General features: G+C 40.9%; 2 protein-coding genes across 4 annotated transcripts in view; both read left to right on the top strand.

Moving 5' to 3' along the window:
- The window catches only part of LOC112261371 (echinoidin-like), a 28,447-nt gene extending 23,575 nt beyond the window's left edge, over positions 1-4,872 (top strand). The window contains exon 7 of the mRNA XM_024436658.2: positions 4,798-4,872. Coding sequence (XP_024292426.1) covers positions 4,798-4,830 — 33 coding nt within the window. The 3' untranslated portion in view covers positions 4,831-4,872. The remainder of the gene's footprint in view (positions 1-4,797) is intronic.
- A 1,189-nt stretch (positions 4,873-6,061) lies between these two features.
- Positions 6,062-13,076, top strand: LOC112261369 (syntaxin-3-like). 3 transcript variants are annotated; one of them, XM_024436654.2, is made up of 11 exons: positions 6,063-6,407; positions 7,091-7,165; positions 7,268-7,367; positions 7,659-7,733; positions 7,956-8,026; positions 8,197-8,305; positions 8,862-8,935; positions 10,171-10,305; positions 10,425-10,535; positions 11,118-11,209; positions 11,767-11,904. In XM_024436654.2, exons 1-10 carry the CDS (start codon positions 6,378-6,380, stop codon positions 11,193-11,195), a joined length of 858 nt encoding a protein of 285 aa, XP_024292422.1. In that variant the 5' UTR covers positions 6,063-6,377; the 3' UTR covers positions 11,196-11,209; positions 11,767-11,904. The 3 variants fall into 3 exon arrangements, with proteins under 3 accessions (XP_042185671.1, XP_024292422.1, XP_024292421.1); XM_042329737.1 differs by lacking the exon at positions 11,118-11,209 and having other exon boundaries at positions 6,062-6,407; positions 11,767-13,076; XM_024436653.2 differs by having other exon boundaries at positions 11,118-11,904.
- The last annotated feature ends 84 nt before the right edge of the window (positions 13,077-13,160 follow it).

The raw sequence follows: 13,160 nt of genomic DNA, 5'->3' as shown, positions 1-13,160 counted from the left end.
CTTAATACATATTTGTGTACAATAATCCATTTGTACTATTTGTAATATACAGTGCCTTCAAAGTATTCATACCTTTTGACTTATTCCACATTTTGTGTTGCAGCCTGAATTCAAAATGGATTTTAAATCCTTTTTTTATTTCTTACCCATCTACACACAATACCCTGTAATGACAAAGTGAAAACACGTTTTTACATAAGTATTCAAACCCCTGAGTCAATACACCTTAGAATCACCTTTGGCAGCGATTACATAAATACAATATTTGCACATTTTATTCTTTTTTGAATTCTTCAAGCTCTGTCAAGTTGGCTGTTGATCATTGCTAGACAGCCATGTTCAAGTCTTGACATCGATTTATTTAGTGGATTTAAGTCAAAAATAAAGCTAGGCCACTCATGAACATTCAATGCCATCTTGGTAAGAAACCTGTGTGTATGTTTGGGCTTGTGTTTTAGGTTATTGTCAGGCTGAAAGGTGAATTTGTCTCCCAGTGTCTGGTGGAAAGCAGACTGAACCAGGTTTTGTGCTTAGGTCTATTCCGTTTCTTTTTATCCTCCAAAACACTCCCTATTCCTTGCTGATAACAATGCTTGAAAATATGAAGAGTGGTACTAAGTGATGTTGTGTTGGATTTGACCCAAACGTAATGCTTTCTATTTAGGACATGAAGTTCATTTCTTTGCCACATTTTTTCCATTTTTACTTCAGGGCCTTTTGCATGTTTTGGAATATTTTATTCTGTGCAGGCTTCCTTCTTTCCACTCTGTCATTTTAGGTTAGTATTGTGGAATAACTACAATGTTATTGAAACATCCATTAAACTGTTTTAAAGTCACCATTGGCCCCATGGTGTAATCCCTGAAAGGTTTCCTTCCTCTCCGGGAACTGAGTTAGGAAGGACGCCTGTATCTTTGTTATGACTGGGTGTATTAATTACATTTTGGCTGGTGTGTTAATAACTTCACCACAGGAGGTTGGTGGCACCTTAAATGGGGAGGACGTGCTCGTGGTAATGGTCGGAGCGGAATAGGGGGAATGGTATCAAATGCATCAGGCACATGGTTGCCATGTGTTTGATCCCATTCCATTGGATCCATTCCAGACATTATTATGAGCCGTCCTCCCCTCAGCAGCCTCCAGTGAACTTCACCATGCTCAAAGAGATATATTTAATGTATTTTTTTGGGCAAACATTTTTTGAGACCAATCTACCAATAGGTGCTATTTGTGAGTCATTGGAAAACCTCCCTGATCTTTGTGGTTGAATCTGTGTTTGAAATTCACTGCTCTACTGAGGGATCTTACAGATAATTGCATGTGTGGGGTACAGAGATGAGGTAGTCATTCAAGAACCATGTTAAACCTTATTATTGAACACAGAGAGAGTGTATGTAATGTAACTTGTTAAGCACATTTTTACACCTTAACAAATTTAGGCTTGTCATAAAGGGGTTGAACACTTACTCAAGACATTTCAGCTTTTCATATATATATTTTTTGTCAACCTTTCTAAAATATAATTACACTTTGACATTATGGGGTATTGTGTGTAGACCGGTGACACAACCTCAATTTAGTCCATTTTAAATGCTGGCTTTAACACGACAAACTGTGGAAAAAGTCTAGGGATGTGAATACTTTCTGAAGGTACTAGGTACTTTTCTCATGTTTTGTTCTATCATGAAAAGTTGTCTTGACAAGTTGCGCTCATTTGAAACAACCAGCAGACAGGATGAACATTTTGTGGCCTAATATATTGGTACCCTTGCACTTTTCTGAATAATTCATAATTCTGTCTAAAATAAGTTGAAATTGAAAATACATTTGTCTCCACACCTGGTTATTTCTTATTTCCACATTGCAGAACCATTTTTTTTTTTTGGGGGATCTACAATTTGCAATGGCTGTGTAGCACATTTTAGAAAATAAAAACAAATGGCATTGACAGAATTATTATCACCCATTACTAGTACTTGGCTGCACAGCCTTTGGTCAGCATAACTACCGGCAAATGCTTCTTGTAGCCCTCCCTGAAGCTCACCTTTCTGTACCTTTCTACTGGCAATTTTGTTCACTCTTCAGCTGTAAACTGCTCCCAATTCTTGTTCAATTCAATGTTTGATGGTTGCCTTTGACCAACTGCTGTTTTCAGATCTCATCGTAAGTTTTCGATGGGACACAGATCTGGACTCATTGGTGGCCACTCCAGTCCAGTGTTTCTTCTCTAACCATTCCTGGGTGCTTTTTTATGTTCTTGGGTCCGTTGTCCTGCTGGATACCCACGACCTTTGACGGAGACCTAGTTTTTGGACACCGTGTTGAACACTCCACTACAAAACCCCTTGATAATCTGCTGATTTCATGATGCCTTGCACATGTTCAAGGCCCCCAGTACCAGAGGCAGCAAACCAACCCCACAGCATTATCGAAACTCTCCCATGTTTGATTGAAGGGAGGAATGATTCACTTGGCGATACGTTACTGTAGTTATACTTGAGATATCGTTTTTCAATGGGAGAAGTCAAATTAGAATAGCCATGTGAAGTTCTGTGTCTGCCCACATAAGAAAATAGATACTATAGTATTCACTGTAGCGTTTTTGCTGACTTTACTGTAGTATTTACTGTAGTATACTGTTTTATTTACTGTAGTATTTACAGTTAATTGTAGTATATATACTATAGTAAAATCTGTCGATGTGCCTTTGAGCAAAGCACTTCACCCTAAATCCTCCTGTAAGTCGCTCTGGATAAGGGCGTCTGCTAAATGACTCAAATGTACATGTATATACAATAGCAAGTGATTTAGTGTTTTTGTGGATTGTAGTATATTGTAGTATTTACTGTAGTTTTTTCTATAACCTGTTTTTGTTATCATCTTTGACATAAAAAATGAAATGTCAGGTTAGGCCTTTCTCCCATGTCCTGGCCATTCTACCTGGTATAAACTGGGTGTCACGACTTCCGCCGAAGTCGGTCCCTCTCCTTGCTCGGGCGGTGTTCGGCGATGCGGTCTTCTAGCCATCACCGCTCCACTTTTCATTGTCCATTTGTTTTGTTTTGTCTTGTTTTCCCGCACACCTGGTTCACATTCCCTCCTCAGACTAAATGTATATTACCCTCTGTTTCCCCCATGTCTTTGTATGGAATTGTTCTTTGTGTAGGGTGTTGCGCTACAGGCTGGCTTGCGCTAGGTTTGTTTCTAACCTAGTTTTGTTTGTTTTGTTTAATCCGGTTCAATGTTACCGTGGTTGTGCTTTGTGCTGCCTCCCCTGTGCCTTTGGGCCAGGGTGTATATTAAAGTTCTCCTGTTATCACCCATCTCTGCTCTCCTGCGCCTGGCTTCCCGGCAACCAGTTTCTCATCCCGTTACACTGGGGTCCAAATGTGTTAAGCACTTCAAGGAAGAATTTGACTTTACATCCGCTGAGGTAAATTCAGACTTCTCTAAGGTTTTAGTCTACAGACCCATGTTATCTCAGTTATTTAACCTTTATTTAGGCAAGAGAGTCCCATTGATACCAATGTCTCACTACATACTGTAGTGTACCTCTGTATCTCTACATGATATGCAGAATTACCAAAATTACCACCATAACTAACTCTCAAAGCAGCATGCTGTACAATTATTGTTGATGGAGATTCTTTATTGAGTCTGCTTTTTAGTCCAGGACTAGGCTTAATCTGTATCCAGGAACCCAAACCCATAGTACTCACCATTCAATTTGAACATCTAGATAAAAACCAGGTGGACAACAGGGTTCATGCCCCCCAACTCCTTCTGTCCTTATGCTTGATCTCTGTCTCTTTCATTCTCTCTCTCTCTCTCTCCTGTCTTCTGTTTCTCTCTCTCTCTCTCTCTCTCCTGTCTCTGTTTCTCTCTCTCTCTCACAGCCTCACCGTTACCTCTGGACTGATGGGTCCAGCATGGACTACTTTTCCTGGCTTCAGAAGCCCAAGCAACCATCCGGTGATGGACAGTGCATGGAAATAATCTGGCAGAGGAAGCAAGAGAAGGCAGGGATAATGGGAGGGGAGAGAGGGGGTGATGGATGAAAGAGCAAGGGGGAAAGGGGAAGAGGGGACATGAAATGTTTTGAAATGACATTTGACATTTTAGTCATTTAGAAGACACTTTTATCCAGAGCGACTTACAGGAGCAATTAGGTTTAAGTGCCTTGATCAAGGGCACATCAACAGATTTTTCACTTAATCAGCTCTGGGTTTTAAACCAACTGTCTTAACCTCTAAGCTACCATCTGCACCAAATCCAGTATTCTGATGTATTCAGAATTGTGTTAACTATTGTGGAAAAGGGAGTGGGAGGTTTTTGATTTGAAGTATGACAAATCTCACAAGTTTTGTATTATATAACTCAGCGACCATGTGGTTAGAGTGACTGTCCTGAACTTGGAAGGTTGGGGGTTCGATCCCAGCCCGAGTCATACCAAAAGGAGCCAGATTCCTTTCTGCTTGGCACTCAGCATTAAAGAGAAGGATTCGGGGTAAGGCCCTGCGATAGACTAGTGTCCAGGTGGTGTACTTGTATTAAACGAAACATCAAAAGCCTCATGGTACAGAAACAGTTGATAGGCTCATGCAGTTCTGGCTTGGACAAGGTTACTTGGCTAATTATATAGCTCAAAAAGGGACTAATAATGAATAAAAATAAATTTTTTGTTTTGTCTACGTCTTAGTCCAAGGGGGATGGAATGATGAAGTCGTGCAGCCAAACCAATTACTTTTCTGTGTGCCTTGAAACGTGAGGAAAGAGAGGAACCGAATGGAGGGGATGGTGGAAAAAGGGAGTGGGAGGTTTATCATTTAAAGTAGATGACAGATGAGCAGTATAGCAGTATATACTACCTGTCAGATATGCTTTGCATTACAGCTTTCTCAGACATCACGACACCCGGACTCTGTAAAATGTTAGAGAAAACCCACTGCTCAAAGACTAAGCCTTTGCTAAAAGTTCTCACCGTCACAGTCAGTTTCAGTCCGCCTAAAGATTTAATGAAACAACTCATTGTGTTAGAAACTTCTAAACACATTGCATTTGAGCAGTGGTGGGAAAAGGACCCAATTTTCATACTTGAGTAAAAGTACAAATTTACTGTAAAAGAAAATGACTAGAGTAAAAGTGAAAGTCACCCAGTAAAATTTTACTTGAGTAAAAGTCTAAAAGTATTTGGTTTTAAATGTACTTAAGATTCAAAAGTATAAATCATTTATAATGTCTTATATTAAGCAACACGATTTTTTTCTTTTTTTTCTTTACGGATAGCCATGGGCACAGTTCAACATTTCAACATGCGTGTTTAGTGAGTCTGCCAGATCAGAGGCAGTAGGGATGACCAGGGATGTTCTCTTGATAAGTGTGTGAAGTAGACACTTTTCCTGTCCTACTAAGCATTCAAAATGTAAGGAGTATTTCTGGGTGTTGGGGGAAATGAAAGGAGTAAAAAGTACATTATTTTCTTTAGGAATGTAGTGGAGTAAAAGTATGTTGTCAGAAATATAAATAGTAAAGTAAAGTACAGATACCCCAGAAAACGACATAAGTAGTACTTTACACCACTGCATTTGAGAATCCTATCTAGGCCTATTGTCAGAAAACAGTGTAACCTAATCTATTTTCAGGGGGATGGTGTTGATGAAATGTTGCTTCACTTGTTTGTACTATGAAACACTGCGCATTGCTTGACTAGCAGATAAAAAAGGAATACAACAATATCTTCATGAATCAATAATCGTTGCATGACTTTCTTTTGTTGACCTAACCTTAATTTAGCAATATTTAGCAAGCAGGTGTGTTCAAGAAATAACAATACAAATACAGCCTCAATTTTATTTATAGATGGACAATCCACTGGGTTGACTTTACAGATTTAGAATTTAACCTACTACCTTTCCATTCGGTGCCCTGTTTGAGTAGTGTGCCCAAAACAGAAAGCATGCGTGATATTTACTTTGCATACGTTTTTACGCATGCTATTGATCAGAGAGAGAGAGAGAAAGAGAGATTAATCTCCCTCTACACAACTGTTACTCTAATCCTCCTTGAGAGGATAGGCTTAGTAAAACTACAGGTTGGAAACACTGCTGCAGCCATATTGAACAGACATTTTGTAAAAAAAAAAAACTAAAAAAAACGATTTATTTGATTTTATTTGATTACCATATTCTAATGACTATTTAGTCTACTGAGTATTTTTACAACTAACTTTGAAACTTATTTTCGGACAAATCAATGGATTAATCAGTAGGCTAATAAATTGTAATGGTCTCATTTGGTAAACGTTTAATTAGTGGTTGTAGATTAGAATATCTCTTTGATAGTTTAGAGATTGTGACAGTGGCAACACAGTTTTGAAGATGAAGGACCGACTGGAACAGTTGAAGGCGGTAAGCTTAGTCTTTATACACTTGTTCATGTTTTCCTGGCCTTGCTTGCTATTAGCTTAACATATAACCGTTGATAATCATATGGAATGATATAATAGGGATGGGGGACGTATCTGATTTACTCGTTTGTTTTGGGGGAAGTATCTGATTTAAATCGTTTTCTTTTTGCGTACTAGATACGGTTGGTTGCGGTTGAGCGGTTTGACCACAACGTTCGATCAACTGTTGATCCCATTTTCAGGCCTAGAAAAGCAGAAATAGTCTAGTTGAATATTGCGCTAATAAACATTAGAGTATTAAGTTATTATTGGAAGTAGGTAGGCCTAATTGCGGTGTGATGATATTTAGGCTGTGCACTTGTTTATTGGTGGTGCGTTACAAATGGAGGTGGGTGGGTAGAGAGAGGGGAACAGAAGGGTCGATTAAGGAAATATGAAAGGATTGTTTCCCCCTCATTTCCTCTACTTGCTCCAAGGTCTCAAGGTCATCGATGTAGGCTATTCATTGTAGCCTATGTGCACCGCAAGTCTTATTGGGTCTGGTTTAAAAACAACAACTTTATAGTGGATTCAAATCACATTGTTTCACTGACGTAGGAACCGCTAAAAAGACTGTGAGTGTGATTATCTCATCACAAACGCACCACCACAACAACTCTGCTGGCTCCGTGTGTGTGTCAACAGAAAAGTGATGTGGCTGGGGACGATGTGGAGGTTCCAGTGGAGAACCAAGCCTTTATGGATGAGTTCTTCGCCCAGGTATTTCCAGCCATACTCCTGATGTGTGTGTGTGTAGGTGTTCGCAAATACTGTGTGCGTGTGTGTTCACCGCTGTGTCATCATTGCCCGTCTCGGTCTCAGATTGAGGAGATTCGCAGCAGCATCGATAAGATAGATGAGAGTGTGGCGCAAGCAAAGAAGCTGTACTCGACCATCCTCTCCGCCCCTACATCAGAGCAGAGTAAACATCTTCATTCAATCCCCTCTCTCTCTCTCTCTCTCTCTCTCTCTCTCTCTCTCTCTCTCTTCTCTCTCTCTCTCTCTCTCACTCTCTCTCTCTCTCTCTCTCTCTCTCTCTCTCTCTCTCTCTCTCTCTCTCTCCTTCACTCTCTCGCTCTTCGTCTCTTTGTTATCTCACCCCCTTTCATTCCCATTCCATATTTTTCCGTCCTTTGTGGCTTGTTGATACTTCTATGTTACAACCTCTCTCTCTCTCTTTTTTTTTCTTCTTCTCTTTCTCTGTCTTCACCAGAGACGCAAGATGACTTGGAGGCGGTCACCAACGACATCAAGAAAGCAGCCGGCACCGCTCGCAACAAACTAAAGAGTAAGTCCTTCCTGCCCCTTTAAATATTAAACGCACCATATCTTACCCCACAGTCTTTCTGACGACCAACCGTATTCTGACGACCAACATAAATGTATAAATGTAGCTTTCCTGTCAAGATCATGTGTGTTTCTTCATTGCCCATGGACGGCGAAACCATGGTAGTTATTGTTGTCAATGGCCGTAGTCATGGTAACGGGTGCCTGTTCCCATCCCTGGCAGGTATCGAGAAGCAACTTGAGACAAACACAGAGGAACGGTCGTCAGCAGACATGAGGATCCGGAAGTCCCAAGTAACCCTTTAAAAAACAACCTAACCTCAACCAGATCCTTTAACCCTATCGGTTTCAACGTCAATCATGTCCCCATCATTTTTCCTGTTGGAGACCAGGGTTGGAGACTCGGGTTTCATTCCCACTGGTTACCATAACAACCTCTTTACCCATCTCCACCTTTTCCCCAGCATGCCATCCTGGCCAAGAAGTTTGTGGAGGTGATGACCAAGTACAACGAGGCTCAGACGGACTTTAGAGACAAGAGCAAAGGCCGCATCGCCCGGCAGCTGGAGATCAGTGAGTCTGATGCCAATCGTAGAGACAAGATACCTAGTATAACTAGGGCCAGGGTTTTTGTTCCTGGACAAGTCAATTGTCAGGAAAAAAATCCAGGCCCAAGTTGCATTAAGTTGAAGACGGGAGTGCATGTTTCAACCTATCACAGACAGACTCAAGCCAACACAGTGCTCTTTACCAGTTAAAATACTTGGAAAACCCGTTCAAATACTTTGAGTGTTTGCTTGAATCTGCCTGGAGTTGGACAGGATTGCAGTTTTGTTAATTTTCTTTTCTGGTTTATTAAGCGGAAACGGACACAGATAAAGTATTTGAAGTATTTGTTTTAAGTATTTGAAACCCAGATCTACTTTTGATGGTATGTATTAGTTTATTCTATGCCAGCATTAAGGGCCTATTATATGTTGTTAACTTGTCATTAAGCCTTTTAAACATGTTATTAATCCTTTCATACATGTTATTAATCCTTTCATACATGTTATTAATCCTTTCATACATGTTATTAATCCTTTCATACATGTTATTAACGCTTTTCTGTGAAATCTCCATTCCACAGCGGGAAAAACAACAACCGACGAGGAGCTGGAGGAGATGTTGGAAGGAGGGAACGCAGCCGTCTTCACCGCAGGGGTAATTGTGTGTGTGTGTGTGTGTGTGTGTGTGTAACCGATGTGAAATGGCTAGCTAGTTAGCGTTGGTACGCGCTAATAGCGTTTCAATCGGTGACTTCACTTGCTCTGAGACCTTGAAGTAGTGGTTCCCCATGCTCTGCAAGGGCCGCGGCTTTTGTGGAGCGATGGGTAACGATGCTTCGTGGGTGGCTGTTGTTGATGTGTGCAGAGGGTCCCTGGTTCACGCCCGGGTATGGGCGAGGGGACGGTCTAAAGTTATACTGTTACATGTACAAGAGGGAAAGCTTGTGTGTGTGTGTGTGTGTGTGTACAAGCGAGAAAGCTTGTGTGTGTGTACAAGCGAGAATGCTTGTAATTGTGTGTGTACAAGCGAGAAAGCTTGTGAGTGTGTGTGTACAAGCGAGAATGCTTGTGTGTGTGTGTGTGTGTGTGTGTTGTGTGTGTGTGTGTGTGTGTGTGTGTGTGTGTGTGTGTGTGTGTGTGTGTGTGTGTGTGTGTGTGTGTGTGGTGTGTACAAGCGAGAATGCTTGTGAGTGTGGGTGTGTACAAGCAAAAATGATTGTGAATCTATGTATGTTCGTGCATGCTTGCGAGTGTGGGTGTTAAACCGTTGTGTGTATACTCTCCTATGTGTGTGTTAAACCGTTGTGTATATCTTCTCCTATGTGTGTGTTAAACCGTTGTGTGTATACTCTCCTATGTGTGTGTTAAACCGTTGTGTATATCTTCTCCTATGTGTGTGTTAAACCGTTGTGTGTATACTCTCCTATGTGTGTGTTAAACCGTTGTGTGTATACTCTCCTATGTGTGTGTTAAACCGTTGTGTATATCTTCTCCTATGTGTGTGTTAAACCGTTGTGTGTATACTCTCCTATGTGTGTGTTAAACCGTTGTGTATATCTTCTCCTATGTGTGTGTTAAACCGTTGTGTGTATACTCTCCTATGTGTGTGTTAAACCGTTGTGTGTATACTCTATGTGTGTTTAAACCGTTGTGTGTATACTCTCCTATGTGTGTGTTAAACCGTTGTGTATATCTTCTCCTATGTGTGTGTTTAAACCGTTGTGTATATCTTCTCCTATGTGTGTGTTAAACCGTTGTGTGTATACTCTCCTATGTGTGTGTTAAACCGTTGTGTATATCTTCTCCTATGTGTGTGTTAAACCGTTGTGTGTATACTCTCCTATGTGTGTGTTAAACCGTTGTGTATATCTTCTCGTATGTGTTTTGTAGATCATGGAGTCGGGTATATCAAAGCAGGCGTTGAATGAGATTGAGGCGCGGCACAAAGACATTGTGAGGCTGGAGAGCAGCATCAAAGAGCTTCATGACATGTTCGTGGACATTGCTATGCTGGTGGAGAACCAGGTAACCCTTCACACCTTTTAGTGTGCATCCCATACTATTCCCTACATAGTACACTGCTTTTGACCACTGTTTGTGTGTGCGCCTCTCCCAACACTCCATTCCGCCCACCCCCTTCAAAGGGCGGTATGATTGACAAGATTGAGAGCAACATGGACCAATCGGTGGGTTTCGTAGAGCGGGCGGTTGCCGACACCAAAAAAGCAGCCAAATTTCAGCAGGAGGCCCGTAGGGTGAGTGGGGCTGAAACCATAGAATTAGAATGAGGGTCGGTTGATGATGCCATAATAGGTGATTCTATTTCTACGGCTGAAACGTCCTTTTTATAGGTCCACTTCAGTCCGGACCCTAGACCTATTACCTATCACCTTGGTTCATACAGGTGAAGGGATACATTGGCTTTGTCCCAAATGGCACCCTATTACCTTCATAGTGCATTGCCTTTGAAAGTACTGCACTATACAGGAAAGTACTGCACTATATAGGGAAAAGGGTGCCATTTGGGACGCACCCTAAATCTACTGTCTTGCTACAGGGGGTTCAGCATTCTCACTGATGAAAAGAATCTCTGAAAACTTCAGAACCTGCAATGCCACATTTAGTTTCGAAATACTTATCTTGGCTTATGTTTTCTCTCTATGCTCAGGTCAATTTTCCCTTTAGTTTTTCTGAGGTTTCTCTCGTTCTGTTTCTTCTCTCCCTTCCCTTCATTGTTTCTTTATATTTATTCCTCCTCCACTTCCTCCTCTGTGTCCTCTTCCTCTCTCGCATCCTCTGTCTTTCTTTGACTTTCGTTCTGTCTTCCGCCCCTTTAGAAGCAGATGATGATCATGTGTTGCTGTGTCATTCTCTGTGTCATCGGAGGGTCCTACCTCTACAGCTTTATCAAATAGGAAATACCGTCCGGGTAAAGCTGGTTGTAAAACTGAGATGTGTTCAAAACTAAAAACTTATACTTTTAAATCATGTATTGATGCAGAAGGATGTCAGCATGGTCACAAATGTGTTTGTACTCTTGCAAACTCCATTCCTGTCCCTGTCAAGCCAAACGTGTGGCATGACGATGAGTGACAAGGAGTTGGCATGATAGCACAAACAGGCTGGCACTCAGGCTAAAAGGATGCAGATGTGCGTAAAAGATTTCCAGGTGTGATCAGGGCCTGTATTTATAAAGCCTTTCAAAGTGTGAGTGCAGATCTGGGATCAGTTTAACCTTTTAGATCACAATGAATAAGATTACATGGACAGGCGGGGCAGGATCCTAGATCAGCACTCCTTACTCTGAGATGCTTTATGAATACGGAACCAGATTAGATAACGTTAGATCCAGGTTATTCTTAGTCTTTGTCCCACATGGCACCCTATTCCCTTTGTAGTACATAGGGAATAGGGTGCCATTTGGGATGTAGACTTAGGCTGTATTATTGGCCTCAATGTGATAATCACCTGTGACTCTGGCCTCAGGTGAAGTTGAAGAGGAGTGTCCCAGATTACCCCCAGTCTAACCTGGGTGGATGGATCAACAGTGGACACTGTCTGTCAAGAGATACATTCAGCGCTACTCAGAGGAGATACACCTCAGTCCGGCTAAAGGCCTTCCACCCTACATTGTCTTTCGTCTTCTCTCTCTCTCTTTCCTTCCATCATTTTCTCTCTCTCTCTCACACACACACACACACACTCTCTCCCTCTTTTCCCTCTCTCTCTCGTTCTTTTTTTAAGGCATGCTTCCCCCCACAGATCCTTTTCCCACTTCAAGGATTTGTGTCAATTAGCTTTGGTAGTGTGCTTCCTTAATAACCTAGGCGGAGACAGGTGAACGTTAACACTGTGTAATCATGTCAAGTAACCTAAAGATATTGGTAAACAAAGTAATATGAAGATAAAACGATGATTAAAAAAACGATACAATTTCTCACTGCCCTACTGACAGCTAGTAATCAAAAGGACCCCAAAAGGGCACAGTTTTATGTTGTGATTGTATTATTGTGTGTTGAAGTTATTGCATAATATTTCACCCACGCATTTCATTTTTATCCTACATGTGTATCGATGCATGTACCACCAGGGGGCATGCCTGTGTCAAACTGTCACATGCACTCTCTCTAGGAATGATGTGTATAAACCCTGGTTGACTGTCAGGGGGCGCTGTATTGAAGCCACCGTGCAGCCATCTTGGTAATCCTCCTCAAGCGTTAAAAATATTTTGGAAGCAATAGAAATGGATTTGTTAATGTCTACATTCGTTTTTGACACATTTTCTTTTTTTAATTAAATACACTTTAATGCATACTTTTAAATGATATTATGTGAGCTAAACATTTTTTTTATATATGGGGAGAGTACTTATGTTACTGTCACCACTACATAAAAACAACAACTTAAATACATGTAATTTTGTCCTTGAAATACCGTAGAATTCCATTCATTCCTATGGAGAACTGCGCCTTCAAGGGAATGCCAATATGGCCGACCGGTGGCTTCAAAGCATTTCATTGGCCAATACATAGCATCAACAGTCCAGGGTTTATTTATGTAAGTCATTTCTCTATCCTATCTAATAATAGATAAGATAGTATTTTTGTTGTGATGTGAGCAAGAAAGCAGTATCAAGTGAATAGCCAATATATGTGTTTGTGTCTTCAGTCGCATACGTTTGTAGTGATTTTGTAGGCATTTATATGGAAAATGTTATCTGATCAAAATGTAAGGTCAGATTTCAGTTTTTGTAGCCTTTCCCGTCTGTTGACAAAGAATAAAATAAAAAAAGATTCGCCCTTTGCCAAGTGTTTTTATTTGTAAGTTTTCATTATTCAATTATTTTAAACTGCTTTGAAAAATAGAAAATAAAACGAAAC

The sequence above is a fragment of the Oncorhynchus tshawytscha genome, linkage group LG11, assembly GCF_018296145.1.
Source record: "Oncorhynchus tshawytscha isolate Ot180627B linkage group LG11, Otsh_v2.0, whole genome shotgun sequence".
Classification (NCBI taxonomy): Eukaryota; Metazoa; Chordata; class Actinopteri; order Salmoniformes; family Salmonidae; genus Oncorhynchus; species Oncorhynchus tshawytscha.
Note: the sequence above shows the minus strand (reverse complement) of the source record. Positions and strands in the feature narration are given on the sequence as shown.